The following is a 21227-nucleotide window of genomic DNA, read 5'->3' on the forward strand; positions in this document are numbered from 1 at the left end:
GGCGATAGGGGATGTCTTCTAACAGATCCCAGCAAAGCCCAGGAGAGAAATGATGAGGACCCAAACGTAGACCATGGTAGGGAGAAGAAGAAAGAAGGGCTGGAAGAGGGAAAGTGAGGCGGCAAATGTTTCAATGTGGAGATGAAAAGGAGGGAGCAGTTGAGAACATAGGCAGTTGGGGGCATGGTGGTTCTAAATTACATCGGGTAAAAACACAGGGAAGAGAGGTGTCAACGAGAGGGTGGTGGAAGGGAAAGAATAGTGAGTGATCCATCCTGGCAGGACTAATGAAGATTTGAATAGCAAAGAGGTTATTTTCAGGTGTTGGTGATTCATTGAGGAGGTCAAACTAGAGTATTACAGTCAGCCAGATTCAAAAGACCACCCCACGGGAGGTGAGGAGGTAGAGGCCGTCAGTGACTGCTTTCCCACCTACCCTACCTGGCCCTTTACACACAGCCCCATTTAAGCATCTCAACAACGCCTGAATCGTGACCTGTTTCAGTGATGAGGAGGCGAAGGGTGGAGGGTGGAGGATGGAATAACACGCTTTGGCCAATAGTCCCTAAGTGCTGGAGGGAGAATTCAAACTCCAAGGGGACACATTTAGACACTATTGATCTCCAGCTTGTGAAACGCTGGGTAGTACAGAGAAGGAGAGCGATGCTTGAACATCTTGGTGAGAAAGCGGAATTTAAGCTCAGAGGATATTTTCTCTTTTTATCACTTTGGGTGGCTACCCCTTCCAAATGAAGTGATTCAGGGTTTCAGAGACACTCGTTCAAAAATGACCCTAATGGACAACAGGATTTAAGTACTTAGAACGTATATGATACTTTTTGTTTGTTTGTTTACTTTTGAATATGTCATCTAATATCGTGTTTACCATCAAACAATTATATTTCAAAAATAAAAATAATTTATATGGTGCTTTACATAAATAATTTTTAAATGAAAGCGATTTTGCTCCCTTTCCGTGCTCCCCTTCAAGTCAGTGGAAATCATTTAGCATCATATATCATTTTAGCAACCTGACAATATGACTATCTCTGATTGCGACACTTCTGAGAACACTAGAACCCCCCGGACTCTTCATTTTGAGTAAGTTATAATTTAAATGCACGAATAAAATGCATTATAAACTTCTGCTCTCTCTCCGCAGACGTGTAGTCCCACCTGGAAAACTAGCTGGAGACACCTGGCGTTACAGAGCGACGGACAAGCCCCTACCTGAGTACGTGGTTTCTCGCCAAGCTTGGCTGACGCTCTTGCAACATTTCAAAAATGTTTGGCTGGCGAAGAAATGCCACAATCTTGTCATTATACGCTGAAAGAGACAAAAGTGCAGAGTTGTGGTTGAGTCTGCAGCCCAGAGATAATTTCTCTGATGATTGGAAAATGGCTGCTTGATACCAGGATTAACGTAGGAGTTCGAAGGGCAGGTAGCATGCTCATCAAAAAACGTAAGCTCTTGAGGGTTTTTTTCTGTGACATAATAGTATTATTATTTTTAAAAGATCAAACTAAAAGCGAACCAGCTTTAAGTTAATCATCTTTAATGTTCCAGAAACTTAACCGGGTGTTAAGTCATCTCTTTGTGAACAGGTAAAGGAGAATAATAGCTCTCCATGAGGGGACTTCTCTTCTTTTCTCACCCCTCTTGGTCATTTTGTCATAGTTATTAGGGCAAAAAATTCTTTATGAGTTCAAAGAAATCCTTTTCTAAGCACTTGCCGCTTACCACCTGTGGCCATGGGTTGATCTCCCAGTAGCGACAAGGGAACTTTTCCAAATCCATTTAGACTTTCTCACCTCATTTCCCTTGATACAAGTGGCATTTGTTTTAGAAAGGGGTAGCTGAGGTTAGGAATGAAGGCTGTGCTGCCTTATCCCCTTACACACACAGGAAGAGAGATCTAAATTAAAAACTGCATCTAACAGCAATAACATCCATCACCTCATTTGAACTATGCTCTCCTGGACCAGATAACAAATCACCAAATGGAGTGAAGAAGAAAGGGAATGTGGGTCTGGAAGAGAGCAGAGAAGAGAAAGGACAAAGAGAGGAGGAAGGGGAAGGGAAAAGAGGCAAAGGAGAGGATGAGAGTAAAGGGTGGGGAGTACATTACACCTTAAAAGAGCAGAAAGACGACAGAATCCTCAATATTCAAGGATTCAGGATAAGAAAAACAAGGCTAAGTTTCGGTTTCCAGGGTTCAAAAAGCACAATACGTACCCAGTGGCAATGACTCATGTTGATGTTGGCTTCGAATAGCAGCTACTAGGCTGTGTCCTGGCCTGCCCAGTAAAGAGGCTCCTCTGTTTCTAGAGACTTCTGAGGCCTAATTTCAAAATAAAATTATTAGCACTGGAAATCTGTCATCAATTTCAGATCGTCTTTTGATACCAGTTTTTCAATATGAGAGGCAAAAGACTCTGACACCACCTGAGTTAAAAAAGCAATGAAGTTATGATCCTCAAAGTGATAGAAAATGAGCAAGTTAAAAAAAAATGACTAAGTAGAGTGGTTGGAGTGCTATATTATGGTTTTTTAGAAAGTAATCGTGCCAAATGTCATGAACGGAAATCAAACTAATGCATAGAATAGACCAAGAAACGTTTCTCTTCATAAACATGTTAAAAAGATAAATTCTAGATAAATATTATTAGTAAAGGTAGGTTTATAACCCTTATCTCCAACAGGCAGCACTGAACTTCAAAACCGAATGTGGAACAGACTTGCTCTTTCAAACGGTGTTTGTTTCACCTGAGTGGCCATTCTTAGTTTAATGCCTGTTACTCCATTCTCTATGCTGGTGACTCTTCACAAAATTCTGCAAGATAAGCACTATTAATCCTAGTTTACAAATGGGGAAACTGACGACCAGAGAAAATGAAGTTTTTCCAAAATTTTCAACCCTGAGAGATAGAACTAGGATTCTAATGATGCTTGACTGCCAAGCATGGGCTTACTGCTCCCATACTCCTCGCCTGCATCCAGCATCTTGATTTCAGTTGGGCATTTTGACAAAACTTCATGGAATAAATAACTTGCTTAGCTTAAAACTGATTAATTGTGATAATGAATTTAGATCAATTTTAAATTTTAATAAATCCTCTAAGCTCTAGAACATGACAATGAGCTTTCTACCTGATTCCATACACATTTTCTTCTTTAAGGACCCCTGCAGAGTAAGCTATCTAAACTGGGACACTGTAGATTTTTTGAAAATCCACAGATTTTCAATATTTCCACATTCCCCAGATTTTTCCACATTCGCCAGATATATGGGGTTTGGAATAGAGTATGACACATTTTGGCAAAGTATACCAAAATAGGCTTTAAAAATATTTAAGAATTTTGAGGATTGCTTTGCAAGATACTTATAAAGAGCTCAAACATCCAGATAAAAAAACGAAAGAAATTTCTCCCTCTGAGACCAGTGCACAATTCACTCACACAGAATTCCGGAGAGGTGATGAGACCCTATGCTACAAAGTCCAGAAAGGTCAGGTCAATCTCACAGTGGTCATTTAAGACCAGGCCATGTGTGATACTGCAGACGACAAAGTAAGACAGATTACTTAGGGCTTCCTAATTGAAGACGTAGCCATGACTGGTTTTCCTTTGGGTCCTACTTCCATACTCCACACAGACAGGAATAATATCTTTTGCATGCAGAGATGTGCTGCCAGTTCGCCATCTGTATGGGGCAGTCTTTGAACTGCTCTTCCGCAAGTAGTAGGGATGCAGATCTATCCTTCTTCTCGCCTGGTCCTTCTCTTTGCCCACGGCTTACTTTAGGGACAAGAGAATAGATTCTGTGCCACTTTGGTGGACTTCTCACTTTGATGTCATCAGCACTTGGCTCTGTTCAGCTGGTGCAGCCAGACACCAAGATTTAGAAGCTGGTACTTCTGCAACAGCGCTTGCCAGTCTCAACTAAATGGTTACGATGCAAGGTGATGAAAGCAAGGTTTGCTCATTACTAAAATATGCAATATTGAGCCTCTAGACCGCTCTTTTTTCTCCATGAATTAGTAAATATATAAAGACTTTCTGGGACTGAAATGATATGCCTCTTTTCCTTGGGGGGAGTTATGTCAGCCTGTCTTAATGAGTGTTAAAATATTTTTGATGCTGTCAAGACAGGATTCTCAAAGCCCACTCAGTTGAAGATGACCTAAGTGACGAGTTACAGAGAGAAACTCGGGAAGCAGATAGATCTGACAGCAGACCTCGAGAAGGCTTGGCTGTGCACTGAGCTCGGTGACGCCTGCTGTCACACCCTGAGCGAAGGTATCTAACTGTCGGCGGGTTACCCTGAAATGAATAGGGCTTTGAAACAGGAACAGGCTCACTTCTCTTCCTGGCTGTCATAGAGAGTTCTCGTGTTGGAGACATGCTTTAGGGAAAACAGTGCCTAGCTCTGAGGTCACCTGCTCACTGGCAAAACTAAGCCAGATTGAAAAACTTCAGAAACGAGATGAAGCCCAGCTGCTCTGAAGGTAAATAAATGATGGACTGAGGAATACACCTCAAGCTGACTGTGAGTGCGACAGAGGAAGCAACACAGGGAGAGGTAGGGCTTGGGGGGGGGGGGCCCTGAGCCAGAGAAACGTCTGCCAAGGGCAGAGGAGGTGATTACAGAGCGGTACTGGATGGCCTCCAGGTGAGAGCTGGAGGATGCGAGGTTAGATAGAAACGATCTTTTCCAACGAGGGGCCAGGAATTTACAGGAATAGAGACAATTTCAGGCAGTGCCAGAGGAGATTCTGAGATTCTAAGATTGGGCTAGAATTTAGCATGTACTAGGATCCCTGCAGCCCTGAATTGGTACTAAATGGTCCATCCTGAAGAATGTCTAATATCCACTGAGTGACCACTTTGGATCTCACTGCAAACATGATACTAACATTTGTTTTCCTAACTACCGGAAATGACTGGATGAATAGATTTTTCCAATTAAAACCAAAATTATGTGACTCATTAAATTCCCTGGCATCTGGTGCTTTTTGTCTTACTGAGGTTTTCAGGTGTGTGTGTGTGTGTGTGAGAGAGAGAGAGAGAGACAGACAGACAGACAGACAGACAGAGACAGACAGAGGAGAGCCTGCAGTGGGCTGCTTTAACCCCTGACACGCCATGACTATTCTACAGCTAAAACCCAGAATGCACTAGGGACTACTTTTAGAATTTCATTTCCATTTGATGTCGAGATAGCTTTAATCATAATTGCAAATGTGAAAACTTCAAACATTTGGTTCTCTAGACAAAACAAAATAGATATGCTCAGAAAATAGTTTTCAGTGACTGGTAAACAAGCTTCTCTTCTGTGTTGCAATTTGGAAATATGAACTGGTGGTTTTTTAAGCTGTGATTGAAAATTGTAGGTTTTAGACTGAATTTGGGTTAGCAATCAGCTAACACTCTCCTTGAAAATGCTGGAGACCTGATGATAAAAAAAAAAATTAGCAAGTTCAGAGGAAAGGCCCGAATGATTCATTTCTAGATTCCTTTTGTATTCTAAAAATAGATCACTAACAAAGTTTTCAGAATTGTCTCAAGGAAATAAAATGAGAGACCTATGTTTGAGTTGTTCTACATTTATAATAGTAAAAAGTGGGCAATAAGCATAATGTACAAAGAAAAGCTTGAGATAAATTAGGGTAGATCCACATGATAAAATATTATAGAAGAATTTCATGGCATGGAAACTGTCCACAAGGTCCTGTAACGGTAAATTGGGATGGAGAACCACCGACAACATGATTTAGTTTTTTATTTCTACGTGTACAAGGGAGGGTCTCCAGATGGGGTATTTTCACTGCTTTTCCACCTGTGTCTGAGTTTTCTACACTCATTACATACTACTTATCATTAAAAAGTTTCTTTTCATAGGTGTCTGAATTTTATCCAACCAAACCTTGTAACCATGCATAGGTTATGTGGCATCAAGAGGAAAATTACCAATTTTAAGAAGCAATGCAGAAGTCACCCTCTCCGGAGACAAGCTTCCTGGATGACGACTTCTCTGGGACATTAGAGCTAATGAAATGACTTTTGCCATCCAAAAAGCTTCCTGCGAAGAATGACTAAGAGTGACTTCTGCTTTTAAAGTGAAAAGTCAGTTTCTTTTCCCTGCCAGACTCTGGCCCTTTCCTGAGGCCACTATTGTTAAGCTTTTTTCTGTGTACCCTTCCAGAAAATTCATATGACTAATGATTTTCTCACTTGACCAAGAGAAGGTGGTAAAAGAAATGAAAATGACGTGTTCTGTTATCTTTCCTAATTAGTTAATTTATTTTGTTAATTGCAGTATAAACAAGACAAGCTTGACCTTCAGTGACTTCCTTACCGATAGAGAGACGGGATCTGATATTTATAGTCTGCAACGTTCTTTCCATTTATCTATAGCCAATTCCATTTGGACACTATGGGAAGAGATAAGGTCTGTTTTGTTGGTCCTTAAATATACTACGGACAGATGTGCCACTGTATTAAAATGCATGTTAAAATGTCAAATAATGGTCTTTTTATGCATAAAATCCTATATTCCTGATAACTGCTTTCAGGAAACTGCCTGAAAATTTTTCAGGGGAGGTAAAGGCTAACCCAAAAGGTGTTTAACAGTGTCTCTATTAGTAACCTATTGCTGGGGTTTTGAGAGAAACTTTTACCATGTAGGAGTTGGAATATAGAAACTGATTTTAATTCTGTCCTTAAGTGTAATTATAAAAAATCAACTGCTGAGGGGGCCGTCCCCATGGCCCAGTGGTTAAAGTTCCGCATGCTCTGCTTCAGCAGCCTGGGTTTGTGGGTTTGGACCCCGGGTGCGGACCTACTCTACTCATCAGCCATGCTGTGGAGGCATCCCACATACAAAATAGAAGAAGATTGGCACAGATGTTAGCTCAGGGCTAATCTTCCTCAAGCAAAAAAAGAAAGGGGGGGGATTGGCAACAGATGTTAGCTCAGGAAAAATCTTCCTCACCAAAAAAAAAAAAAAAAAAAATCAATTGCTCAGCAACACTCAAGAGAATAACTCATGAAGGTGATGGCAAACATCGATTCTTAAGGCTGTGGTCTAAGAAACATCTGTATCTGATTCCCCATTGCCTGTGCCATACGACATAGAAAAATCACGGACTATGAAAATAATTCATTGATTATTCCCAAGTCTCATATTTCTGTCTGCTTACCCACCATTTCTAATTGGGTATCCTGCTGTTTCCACACTCACCATCAGCTTATCTAAAGACAAAGCCGCCATCCTCCCCACCTGGCTGTGCCGCTCATCTTCCCTATGTGTTAACGGGACTGTGACTCTAACCTCACAGGCTTGAGAATCACAGAGCTGGAGGGGACTTCAGGGGCCATCTAGTCCCCTTGTCTCCACGTTCAGACAAGGAAATGAGGCCCCAGAAAGGGAAGGAAGGCACAAGGATCCACAGCTCCTCCGTGGAGAAGCCCAAGCTGGGACTCCCACCTGCTGACTCGAGTCCCAGGCGCCCTTTCCTCCACACCTCTCCACTTCCCTGAGGCTTCCTCCCCCAGGGTGTCCTCTGTTTTCTGTCTCTCTGCCACCTCCCTACCTTACACCTGGCCTGTGGCATTACCTCTAATGGGCCTTTCTCTCTCAACTCCCTCTTTACCACAATCCTTCCTCGTCTTGGCCTTCATTGTCTCCTCGTTAAAAGACTAGTCTACCCTGGCCTGGGAGTGAGGGAAGCTGGGCTGGGGTCCTGAATCCTCTGTGTGACTTGAGTTCTTGGTATTTCAATTTACTTGACTACAAAATATGATTCTTAACCAGACTGCTATTACCACCTAGGAGTGTTTGGAAATGCTTGGGAGGTATTTTGTTTTGTTTATTGTTTTGGTTGTCATAGTGACAGGTGAGGTGGGGCCCTCCTAATATTTAATGGGTGGGACTTGCCAAAAAAGGGCCTGCAAGGGCATGGGACAATTCCACACACCAGAGAACTGTCCTCCCCAAATGTCAACAGTCTGCTCCTCTTGAGAAGCAACAGATGAATTGACCTCTAAAGCCCATTTTCACACAAAAATCATCATATTATTCCAACCCAATTTGTTCAAGGGACTCAAAAAAGTTCCAACTCTTCCATGTGGCATTCAAAGCTTTCCCAAAACCACGTGGAAACTTACTATCCTGGTCGTATGGAACTATTCACTGTCTCTCTACAGACCTGTCTCAATCCCGCCTCTGCACCTCTGCTTACGCTGTGCTCTCTAGGGGACTGCCCTTCCTCTTCCTTGTACCCAGCTAGATTTTACCAATTTTTCTAGTTCTAGGTCAAGTACCTTATTTTAAAAGATATCTTCCCTTGGCTTCTTTTGAACTTCTGTGGCACTGGTCCTAATATCTCTCTTGGCACTCAATCATATTCTAATTTGTCTCGTTACTTAACTTTGTATATTCTTGGCCTGGCTTCAAAAATAGAATACAAACATCTCCAGGGTGGGGATCACATCTCCCACTTCTTTGCATTCACAATGCTCATAGCGGCCATGCACTTATCAATCTTTGTTGAGCAAAATCACATCACAGCAAACACAATCAACACTGCCCCCTCTCTCTATTGTTCTACCAAGGTCCTCCTCATCCCCCAGGCTGTGTGCTCTCGCAGTGGAGGACCAGATATTTGTTTTCACAGAGGCTGGGTCTTTGTTCTTTTTGGTGTGCTGCCTCTGGATCAGATATCCTCTGCTGCCCAGCTTCTCTCTCTGTTGCTTTTCTTGGTTCCCCCTTGTCTCAGTGCGAAGATACCAGCAGAGAGAGGATGGGCAGAGGGATGGGAGGGGTGTGAAAAGCTGAAGAAGTCAGTTGGAGAATGGATGAATAGGAAGTATACAGATGGCTGATGCACATTAACATCCTTTCATCATTATGTGTTAGAGTCTTTCTTGGCTGATGCAACTGGCGCTTTGTCACTAATGTTGATATTCAATGTGACTGTGTTTGGGCTAGTCATATCAAATAAATGTTTTGGACCAGGTAATGCAAGTGGTACTCATGATCTTAATCTTGTTCTTTCAACAGAAAGGTTTTAATATTTATATTTTCAGGTTAATTTTTTATAGATGTAAGCGATCTCTATCTTTAGGGGATTCATCCTTCATTGAGTAATCGAGATTTCCATTTCAGTGACAGAGAATCTGTGTGCAGCGCTCAGCTGCTTTTATCATATGTAGTTACCCTACATTAATACTGAAATTGCCTTAATAATATTAAAAAGCTGGACATTTTAAATAAATTAAAATGGCAACTTCAAATTGATGCAGAATTTTGAACTGATCCACTATCAACTCAAGACAATACATCTTGTACTTTGTGAAGTTTATAGAAGTGCCACCAGAGAGGGGGACTATGCATGTTGAGCTGGGAAGCTGGGACAGTGCTTTCCGCGGGCTGTGAACATATCTCCTGCTGAGTGTCTGGTCTCTGGAGGGTTCTGACACCCATATAACGCTCCAGGATGTATAACGCTCCCTCTCTGCACAGTCGCATACGCATTTTACATCTATGCAGAAAGAAAGAGTTAACATGCTTTTAGTAGTATGCTAAGTCAATGATACCTAAGATGACTCCATGAAAGAAAAATCCATTTTATCACACTGGCAGTAAACCCTGAGTGCCCTTGGTTGCAAATAGTTATGTTTCTCAGGGTATGCAGATGATTCCCCTGAAAAAGTAGTAAAGAAATTTTTGTGCACTAGGCTTTCATTAAAGCTGGTGCTGACACGCCATCAACAAGCTCTTCCCTTGGGACTTCCGTCTGCCCTCTGGAGGCTGTCGGGTACATCAATATTTTTCCAGTTTCTCCTGACACGTCCACTGTGGCGCTCCTGGAATGACTCTCTGTAGGGGCCAGATATATATTTCTTTTCTTCCTACACCACTTCTTCCCTTCATTATAGTCTAATTTTATAAGCTGTTTTATGGGAAATGGTCCTCAGAGCTCATATCTCCTGAGATCCTGGCGGTTTCTATGAGAAGGTACAGACACTTGGGAAATGCCAGTCGGGACATAGAAAGGTATTTGTCCATAATATTGACAGGAATTGATTGGAAATAGAAAAGAGCTCTGTTCTGAGTTTCGGTTTGAGAAAGGAGGACGGGGGTATGGGATACAGAGACAGTAATTCAGAAAGGCAATGAATGTGATGCTTAAGAAAGGTAGTGGCCTCTCACGGCTCAGCAGCAGGCAAACCATGGGGAGTAAAAGAAGATATAAATCAGGGAAGAGCATAAGGTGGGATGGGAACAGAGTATTCACATGGTCCCATTGACTTGCCCCAGTTTTTAGCCCATATGTATATTATTGAGGTCTTCTCCAGGGTCTGTGGAGAGGTAGACATCTAAAGTCAGCCATACACTGCACAGCAGTTCCATGGTCTTTTAAGAATTTATATGTGACTGGCAGGCCTTAGGAGGCACGGCTCCCATCATAGGTGTAGGGATCCCCTGACACGCTACACTTTCAGTTCTCTCTCAATTAGACAGATCTTTAACAGCGGTGATTGTGTAGGACTAAAGGGAAGGCAATCGGAAGATGAGTCTAGGGAGTTAAGTGGGTGACCTCAAGCCATCATTCATTCTTCTACACAGCAGTATGGATATGGCTCAGCCCCATGAGTAATAGGCAACCCTGGATCCCGGCCGCTAAGGACTAGCTCTGGCCCCACGAGAAGAGGCAGAGCCTGTGACCCTGCGAAGGGTGGGGTCGGGGCAGTGGGTGATGGTACCTCGCCAGCGCTGTAACTTCGGAGCCTCTGGAGGTGCTGTCGATGCGTCAGATGATTGGGAAGACGACCGTTCTGAAGAGGGATTCGGGGGTCAATGAAAGTGGTGGCTCGACTGTTGTGGTCCACAAAAAAGGACTGCAGACAGACCAGCAAAAAAAGGCACACTGCATGAGAATGAGCCAAAGTGAAGTCAATTCATATAAGGGAATGCTACGGGACTCCAGTCATGTTTACTTCTGTCCCTTCTTTTGATCTATTCAAGACTAGCTGGAAGAGTGGGGCACTGTGCGCCTGCTTGCTCAGTAGTTGAATGAAGTGATATCAGGCATTGATACACACTTTACACAGTGGAGTTATAGAGTCGGGACCATAACACTTTACTCAATACAGAAGATAAGAGAAATAGGGCCTTCGACGGATTAAAATAATACTAGTAATTAATAATTTATAGAGCGTTTTATTTTTAAAATGAAATTTATTTTTAAAATAGCTCTTTTTTGATTATAGGTTAGCACAGTCTTACTGAGAAAAAATTTTAGAAGGATAAAGAAGTAGGAAGAAAATAACTAATATCATCCCAAATATCACAATCTAAAGGTAGTCACCAAAATATTTTTTGGTCATTTTTTTTCTAGTGTTTTCTTTTGCTATGCAAATATACAAATATATACATATTTTCCACACATCTGCACCTATAATTTTCTTATAAGATTTTTTCACCTATTATTTTATGAGCTTTCCCCTAAGTTGTTAAACATTCTTTTAACATAGACTTTTAGTAAGTCTAAGGTATTCAATTTGATGGATGCATAATAATTAATTTCAGTATCCTCTATCATTGGACATTTGACTTTTTCACTGTTAAAATAATGCATCTTATACATAAATCTTTGTGGCATGTCTGATTACTGTATATGTCCTAATATACGCCAAAAGTTATTCTATAAATCTACAATTACCTCATAAAAGAGAAAATACTTTTTTTTTTTTTTTAAAAAAAAAACCTCTTGTACTACAAAACAATCTTTCAAATACTCTCTTTTGAACAAAATGTAATGTTTGGTGAAAATATCTTTGCTTAAATGACCTCAATCAATGCTCGTTTTAGATACGTCCAGATGTCACCTGACAGAAGTAGTCAAAGAAATTTTATACAGATTTAGACATTATTCTTGGGAGGTATAAGCGTATCATTTGAAGTATTAGATGTCATTGTAAACAAGCCTTTCAAAGAGCTCCATAAGAAGTCATTCAGGAGGTGGTTTCATTATAGAGATCAAAAATGTCCTCCCGCAGGACACAGGTGAATAACTCTCCTAGTGTCATGTACATCGGTATCTGTGGCTTGTAATACAATTTCCCAGGAAAGCGTCCCACGCAGATTCAAAAAGGCCGTCTGTCCAACAGCTTCGACGGGACTGAAGATGACGCATTGTGAAAAACTGTGTTTGATGGTTCATTTTGTCTATTTAATCTGTCAAACTGGTGGATAGAAAGCACGTTTTCCTACTATGACTGTGTTTGTTTCATTTCTTTCATATTTCGCTGTTATTTTTCTTTATATAATACGATACGATTTTATTCATCTCCTAAGGGGATATGATTATTGTATCTTTGTTTTAATTGTGCCGTTGATTAATATAAAATCTTTCTCTGACCCCGTTTAATGATTCTGGACTTGAACTCTCTTTTGAATGATATGAATACACCATGACTGAGTTTTCTGTTATTGTTTTCAAACTATATTAATATTTATTCTTTTATTTTTAAACATGCTGAATCATTTCTTAGGCATGTGTTTGATAAGCTGGATCTGTCTTGTTGCCAGGTCTGAAAGTGTTTTCCTTTTGGTACGCAAGCTTATCCTGTTTCAACCTACTGCCATGACCGTTAGGCTTGGCTTTACTTTTGTTATTTTATTCTTATTCTTTCCATTTGTTTGCTTCCACGTTGATTTTTTTGTGTTTTGCTATATAAACTGTATTTTGTTTGATTTTTTCTTTTCTAGGAGTTTGAAAGAGAAAAATCTGCTTTTAAATGGCACAGTTGCCTTCAAAGTTTGTCAAATAACTATAGTTAGACTTTGTTTTTCAAATTATCCCGTTTGACTCCCTTATACCCAACGAGGAACGTAACACAGCTTTCCTCATCTGCTCACCTGCCCTCTTCCCCTTTCCTCATCTTTTTTATTCTAGTCTGGGGACATTGATCCAAATTGCTCTTATACAACTATTCCATTTTTATTATACATGTTTTCCTATATTTAATTGAGGCTTTTCCAATATACTTTAAAGCATTTTAACAGCAATTATTTACATCTACATGTATGCATTTGGTTGACTGAAATACTCACACCAGTCCTTTTATACTATGATTTTCCCATTATTGGCTTCCCGTTCTTCTTTGTTTGTGAGCCATCTGGAGAATGGCCTTCGGTGTTTTCTCAGGATGGGTAAAAGAGGAGGGAGCTCTGAAATCTTGTACCTGAGGTTGTTGTTCTGGTGTCTTCACTTTCGAAAGATAATTTGTCTGGATATCAGATTATTGGGCTGCAACCTTTTCTGATCAATAACCTGTAGTCGTTGCTTTGTGGATTTTTATAGTTTGGTTTTAAGGATGAGAAATTTGAAGCTGGTCTGATTTTAATTCTGTCGTAAGTAATTTTCATATTATCATATATTGATAAGATTTAAAAAATTTCTACGTAAAGACATTCCAGATTATGTGTAGATGGAGAAGGTATTTTAATCAATTTTATTATAACTCAGTGAGCCTAATAAATCTGCTCACCTGAATAATTTGTTTTAGATCACAAAGTTTTATTTTCAGTATTAATATTTATATTTAACGTTTAATTGTTGCCGCTGTACTATTCTGATTTCTTCTTCAGGAACATCTATAAGTCATTCATCCACTAAAGATTTATGGAGTACCAACCATGTGCCGGGCACTATTGTAGGCCCTCAGGGTTTCATCAACAAGTGAAGCAAAAATCCCGTGCTCTCGTGGGGCTTAAAATGCTGCCAGGAGAAGCAAATAAGACAGGAAACCTAACACATATGTAAGTTACATGGTGGAGCGCATGGGCTGGATCTTGGGGAAGCGGTGGTATTAAACTGGGTGGTCACGGGAGGCCTCGCCGAGAAGGTGAGATATGGTTTTTGTTTTTTTTAAACCTTATCCTTCACTGTTTGCAGTGTGGTTCCTTCCCTCTGCTTTGGGGGCTGGCGCTGTTTCCATGTTCTGATTCTGTATCAGTGATCTGATTTTATACCATGTCAGTTCTGCTCTCTTTCATCTCTATGCTATTACATTTTGTTTCCCCTTGCAATCTTAAAATGTTTATTTTCAGCCCACTTTCCTTTCTTTTTTAAATTGTAGTAAGAACAAAACATGAGATCTACTCTCTTAAAATTTTTTTAAGTGTACCATATGGTATTGTTAACTATAGGCACAATGTTGTAAGCAGCTCTCTAGAAATTATTCATCTTGCGTAACCGAAGCTCTATACCCATCGAACAGAAATTCCCCATTTCCTGCTCCCCCCAGCCCCTGGCAATCACCACTCTACTCTGTTTCTATGAGGCTATTTTATTCTATTTTATATTTTAAAGATTGGCACCTGAGCTAACAACTGTTGCCAATCTTCTTTTTTTTTCTTTTTTTCTGCTTTTTCTCCCCAAATCCCCCTAGTACATAGTTGCATATTTTAGTTGTGGGTCCTTCCAGTTGTGGCATGTGGGATGCTGCCTCAGTGTGGCCTCATGAGTGGTGCCATGTCCGTGCCCAGGATCTGAACCGGCGAAACCCTGGGCGGCCGAAGCGGAGCGTGCGAACTTAACCACTCGGCCACGGGGCTGGCCCCTATGAGGCTACTTTAGATATCTCATAAAGGTGGAATCATGCAATATTTGTCCTTCTGTGACTGGCTAATTTCACTTAACGTAATGTCCTCCAGCTTCATTCATGTCATAGCATGTGTCAGAATTTTGTTCTTTTTTAAGGCTGAATAATATTCATCGTACATATATGCCACATTTTCTTTATCCATTCATCTATCAACAGACATTTAAATTGTTTCCATATTTTGGCTATTGTGAATGATATATCAAAGAACATGGGAGGGCAGATAACTCTTTGAGATTTTAATTTCAATTCTTTTGGATATACAGCCAGAAGCAGGATTGCTAGATGTCATGGTGGTTCTACTTTCCTCTGTCTGCTTCCTCTCGGCTTGTTTTCTGTTTGTGGCTCCTTCTTCTTGCTCAATAGAAGTCATGTGCTCCTGTGCCATTTTGTGGATAATAAGCAGATATCTTTTAAAAATGTATTTCTATTTTCTGAAGAAAATTACACGATGAGATATGCTTTTTCTCAGATGGAGATTCTGTTTCCTTCACGTAGCAGTGGGTCCTCGTAGGCCCCCTCTCACTTTGTCATTGTGTGTTCGCTCCTCAGTGGAGGAGGCTGCCTCCATGACGCCTGCCACAGGCAGGATCCCACCTGTCTCACCAGCCACAGGCCCACTTCCTCTCCGGATGATAACCACCCTCCTCAGCTCAGCCCTGGAACCCAGTTTGGGCCCACACGCAATCTCTTGGGCAGGAAGCTGTGTCCTTCCCTCTCAGACTTTCAAAACGACAGATGAGTCAGACGCCATTTTGTTCTTTGCTCCAGTTTCTGTCTCTGTGACCCTTTGCGGGAATGACCCTGCTTTCAAAGCCACCAAACAACTCAGCCGCAGCCTTCTATCCCTACCACAGTGCATACTAAAGGGAAGGCTGTCGTCTCGGAATGTGTAGATAAAGAAGCAGATTGGCCAGATGAGGAGCGAGAGGATCATCTGGTACTCTGGAACCCGCTCTAGCAACCTATGAAGATGGCTTTTGCATAGTGAGCTTCGCTACACCATCCTTCAGTGAGTGGTGTGCCAAAAGCCCAGTATCTTGGGTGGCACATTCTTTCCAGGTTAGAGGGTTGATCCACAGGATGTAGTCCAAAAATATTTTCTCACTCTATTCTCATCATCAATGGGCTTTAGCAATGAGGTATTCTTTTATTGACTCCAGTTGCCAGTCTTGATCTTGGATTTTTTTGGTGGACATTTACTGCAGATTAAGAGGACTACTGCTGATCTGCCATATTATCATGGATTCCCACATTAACGTATTTATTCTTAACATCTGGTTATAAAATCATGAAGGCAAGGCAGGCATCATTATTGCTACTTTATGATAAGCAAAGTGAGGCTCAGAGAGGAGAAGTGACTGCCCAGGGTTTCACGTTCAGAATGAGATGGAGCAGTCCTCTGCACATGTCCTCTTACCCCTATTTTTTCCAATATCCTCCATTGTTCCTCTCTACCCTAGGGATTGTGACAACAAATTTCAAATTTAAGGCTACTCCCCTCCAACAATTCAATACAATGTATGCCTCTTAGAATTTTTGTGGGCCAACTGTGAGTCTGTGTGTGTGTTCACTTAATAAGAGACCAGAGAGACCGTTCTGTGTGTGTATAGTCACACAGCTAGTTTGTATTATAACTGAAAGCAGGACTCGAGTCTTCTCATTTCAGATTCAGACCTTTTTCTTTCCTGTATATGATACCATCTCACTAAACAGAGTTGGGGGAAAAAAATCTCTTGCCAGAAATTCCCTAATACGTATTCTGAAATGGCTAAAACTCACTGTGTACGTCTCAGCTGCTGTGCTTTCTGCTAGCAGGATGACCAGGAGGCTGTGCGTGACATGGAGAACCAGGGCTAATGGCATTTGGGGGCATCCCTGGCATGGCACTGGGCTCCCTGCTGTTTGCATCTGGTACGAGAGCTGCAGTCCTGGAAATCCAAGGCTAAGCAAGCTGTTTGCATTAGTATGAGCTGTTTGCATAAGAAACGCTGCCTTTCTGTTCACTGATTCATAGCGGTGATCTCTTGGCATCTTGCTTAAATGATAAATGTAAATGTGGCCACTGCAGACCACTGAGACGAGGCAGGTGCACCCCAGCTCTGATAAGATGCTCCTTTACTTTCCGTTCTGGCTCAGGCTTTATTTCCCACCCTAACACATGTCAGCAAGTCCTCACAGTATAAATCACCGTCATTCTCCCAGTGGAGCCCACATCCAGTAAAAGAGAAGGTCCCGGGGAGCAGATTCTGGCTATGGTGGCTTTTCTGCTACACAAGGCGTGCCCCTCCTCCCCCTAATTCATCCCTGACCACAGAGTTGCTGATCACAGAGCTCCACTGGACTGATGGACTTGCATTAAGGGACACATTCTTTCCCTACACACTGCAGAGAGCCCAGGATCTGAGGCAGGCTAAGGGGTTTGTGAGAGAGGGATTTGTGGCTCCCAGGGGACAACGACACCCCATCAGCACACTTTGGGGAACTGTGGCTTTGCAGTTCACAATCATAGAGGAAAGGAGCGCTACAGTGCACTTTCCCATTGAGACACGTCTACTGGCAAAGCTTCTGATTCCTTTGACCCTAAAACAGGGAGGGATTCTCCCTACCGAAGTTCATAAAAGATTACTCAGGGACAATACCTTAGTGAACTGTTTGGCCTGTCCTATAAATACATTGAGACGACTGATGGTGATCAAGAAAAAACATCCCCACTTTAGCGAACTCAGCTAGGCTTCTGAAGCATCACTGGGAAGGACCAGTTTTAGTTAATGTCACACAAAGGCAAGATGCAAGCCAGGAACCTCACACGGGCCCGGTAAGTAGACCCTATCCCTGTTTGACAGGCTGTTTTAATGAGAACTGAAGGTTTATTAGGGAAATTACAACGATTAATCTAATAATGTCACTCTCATTTAACTAATAATTTCATTCCCTGAGAGTTAGCTGCCCAGGAGGCAAAATGATAGACAGGCCAATGAACATAATGTGGTTTCAAATTTAAAGATAAATTTAAAAAGATGTGGACAGCAGTTCTCAAAGAGGTGTGATTTTGCCCCTCGGGACATACAGAAAGGTCACAACTTGGGGGGAGCTATGGACATCAGTGGGCAGAGGGCAGGGATGTGCTTGACAGCCTACAATGCACAGGACAGAAACCCTGATGCAGAGAGTTACCGCCTCCCTTCCTCCTGGTGGCCCCACAGCACATCGCAGACACAGGCTTTCCTCTCCTCACCAACCTCCCTCCTGACTCTCCCACCTTCAGGGAAACAGCCTGTTGCATGAAAGGCCCACACAGCCGTCACGCTCACCTTTCCCTGCTGGTCCGTTTTGATCTCCCAGCCCCGGGGCAACTCCAGCCGCGTGTCTGCGAACATGTTGATGAAATTCACCAAGTCCCGGTTGTGCTGGTAGCGTTCGAAATTGCGCGCATCCCGCCGGACTTTCAGAATCATGTGCTTTAAGCAGGTGCTACTGGTGAAGACTCGGTAGGCACTCTGAGATGGGCAAGGCCGATTGGGGTAGGGGGTGGGGGGTTTGGAAAAACAGACCACGCACACTTTGAGCACGTTAACATGATGTGATGTGATTGCTACACAGTGATTTCATGTGAGCCTTGAGAGGGAGGCCTCAAAAGTGGAGATCTTGCTCAAGAAGGAAACGCACACGGCAAACACACATGAACTTGTTCGCGATCCCAACTCTACCGGCTGCTGGGCAACCTTGGAGACCGTCAACCTCCCCGTACATCTCAAAGCCTCTCCTCCCTCCCCATCCTCCCTCTGTCTCAGCAGTGGCGCTGGGCTCTCCTGAGCCTCCCTCTACCTCTCTGAGCATAGCTCCTCTCTCTGCTCCACGGTTCCTTCTCTGACTGCACAGGGCGGCCCTTGCTCCTCTTGTCTGTCTATAATAGGGAGTATTAATTTAGGGTCCCTGGGAATTTAAGGCTGGACTTCAGAGGTCTGTCCCTCCTTTGAATCCTATGTAGAAACTTTGGTGTGTGGAGGGGTTGGGGGATGAGAAGAAACAAAGAAAGTTGCAGGAGTTTCTAATTGTGCCAAATGATAATTTTATGGTACATGGGGCCGGTATGTGTGTGTGTGTGTGTGTGTGTGTGTGTGTGGTGTGTGTGGTGAAAAGAATGGCTGCTCACAGCCAGAGTGGGCTGGCGCAGTGGCTTCTGCCAGTCCAGGGCCATCTGCTGTCCATGCTGAGGGCATCCATATCTGCCATCCTTGTCCCCCTGCATGACCCAGCCCTGCAACACTGGGCAGCTGCGCTGGGTCCAACCACTGGATGTTCCAGAGACTTCTCATGTATAACTCTTTAAAAACTGGTCTCTCCTCCCCTAGCCACAGCCTCCGACACCTAATCAAACTACTGTCCCTGCTTACAGGAGACACAGTGTGCCCAGAGCAGAAAGGACTCAGACTTTCTTGAGTCTTCATCTCCTGTCCCAACTTGATCACGGTGGTTCCAAACACTATCAGTTCTATGCAGAAATATCTCCTGAACTGAGTCTTTCCTTTCCTTGCTCCCAGCCCCTTCCATAGGGCAGACCTTGATCATCTTTCATGGGAATGGTTGACTCAGTCTTTGGTCTTAGCTCCCCCCCTCCCCCCCATCTCTCTCCACATTTCTGCCACAGAAAACGCTTCAGCAAACGCCCTGCTCATTTCGGACCAACGCCCCAGCCTGCCGAGGGTTCCTGCTGCCTCCTGCGGGAGATCCAGCCTCCCGTCCTGACTTACAGGCGTTTTGCTACTTGTTGTCGAGCTCTCCTCCCACCTCTTCCTGTCACCACACTCCAGCCCCACGGGACTCAAACTCCACACCCCTTCACTGCTGCTCCCTTCTCCCTCTGCCTGGGACTGCTTCCCCACCCACTTTCAACCCTCAAGACCCAATTCAGCAGTTGCTCCCTCAGGAACGCCCCCTGGTGTCCATCTCCTGTGTGTCCACAGCATTTGGCTTCTCGCTGTGGTCAGGCCCTGTCCTGTCACGTCTGACTCGTCTTTTCACACAGCTGTGGCTCCACAAAACGGGAAGCTCCTGCTGTTTAAGTGCGACCCTACTCTGTCTTTGTGATTCCAGCACCCAGATCTGGGCCTGCACCGCAGAAAATGTTTGTCGAATGAAAGAATTAATGAATATAACGATATCTTGTCACTGCTTTCTCGAAAATACCAAAAGAAATGAAAAACTACATATGTAGAAATCACATCAAATTTACCTTAGGCATGATATTTGAAAAGCCAATTATAATAAAAGGAAACCCAGTTATTTATCTGGGAGAAATCTATTTTAAAATTTCTTTAATGAAAGTGATTTTATAAGATGACTCAGGCCGAAGGGAATCTGTCAACTTCATAATCTTGTTCTCTGAAAATAATACCAATAATAAAAACACGCATTTGTTTCCAAAGGCACTTTCACTGACATTAACACATTGGAGCCTGACAAAAACCTGAAGAGGCAACAGCATTTCCAAATCCAGCTTTTCCCCTTGGTGGGGAGACTTACAGAGAGTAAAATGAGTGGACCGAACCATCTTTCTTTTTCTCGTCTGGGTTAAAATGCTACCCTCTTGAATCTATCCAATGACCTTGCAAAGCTGAGTTCTGGGTCTTGGCGGAGCCAGGACGGGCTCCCTGTGCGTTTGGGAGCACTCACATAATTGGCGTGCAGTACAGTGAAGAACTCGGGGTTGGTGATGAACTTGACTGCTGGCGACTGTAGCAGCAAGGTGATCTTCTGTGAGTTCACTGGAGAGAGCGAGCCTTCTCTCCTCAGATCTGAAACAAGTGAAGCAGAGCAACAGAACGCATTGGGAAAAGGCCTTCCAAACACAGCGCCTCTCTCTCTGCACCAGCAGCACAAAAGCCTTCGCCTACACGGTTGGAGGGGACTGCTGTTTTTAACAGTGCTATGACCAGGTGTCACAGTCATCCAACCAGGTATCATAGGGATACGAGCAGATGTCACATCACTTTGGGCTGTCAGTCAAGAATCATTCTTTCCCAGGAATGTTATCACAGAACTTCAGTTAGGCTCAGGTCCTTGAATACCTCCCTTTTATCCCAATGACTTTTTTCTTATTTTCTTTACAAGTTGCCAACCACAGCCATGAAAGATTGTTTGCAGAAAGGGCCATAATTCTTCCCCTCCCCACAGCCACACGCAGCTGCATGGGACTTCGCGGCTTCTCCTCTTGTTGAATTGCCCTAGCCTCATGCCTTGCTTCAACCAACAGAATCTGGCAGAGGTGACAATGTGCGGGTTCTCAGCCAAGGTTCTGAGAGGCCTGTGTGTCCCCACTCCCTCTCTCTCTCACTGTGAGAACAAGCTTGGGCTAGCCTGGTACAAGACGAGAAGCCATGGGGAGCAGGGACAAGCCACTCCAGCTGAGGCCATCTCAGGCCCACCGGGCCTGGGCTGATTCCACAGCTGACCAGAGACACACGCGTGAGCCCACTGGCGTCCTGAGGAGTCACCCAGTGGAGCTGTGCTCAGACTGCCCACCTGCAGGACTGTGGGATAAATGCAT

General features: G+C 43.1%; 1 protein-coding gene across 2 annotated transcripts in view; it reads right to left on the minus strand.

Moving 5' to 3' along the window:
- The window catches only part of HECW1 (HECT, C2 and WW domain containing E3 ubiquitin protein ligase 1), a 392878-nt gene that overhangs the window by 67126 nt on the left and 304525 nt on the right, over positions 1-21227 (minus strand). For both annotated transcript variants that reach the window (XM_070504453.1, XM_044770932.2), the window contains 5 exons: positions 20354-20475; positions 17992-18177; positions 10772-10906; positions 2237-2342; positions 1231-1327 (listed from right to left, as the gene is read on the minus strand). In XM_070504453.1, the coding sequence (XP_070360554.1) occupies positions 1231-1327; positions 2237-2342; positions 10772-10906; positions 17992-18177; positions 20354-20475 (646 nt within the window). The remainder of the gene's footprint in view (positions 1-1230; positions 1328-2236; positions 2343-10771; positions 10907-17991; positions 18178-20353; positions 20476-21227) is intronic.

This window comes from Equus asinus, chromosome 1 (genome assembly GCF_041296235.1).
Source record: "Equus asinus isolate D_3611 breed Donkey chromosome 1, EquAss-T2T_v2, whole genome shotgun sequence".
NCBI lineage: Eukaryota > Metazoa > Chordata > Mammalia > Perissodactyla > Equidae > Equus > Equus asinus.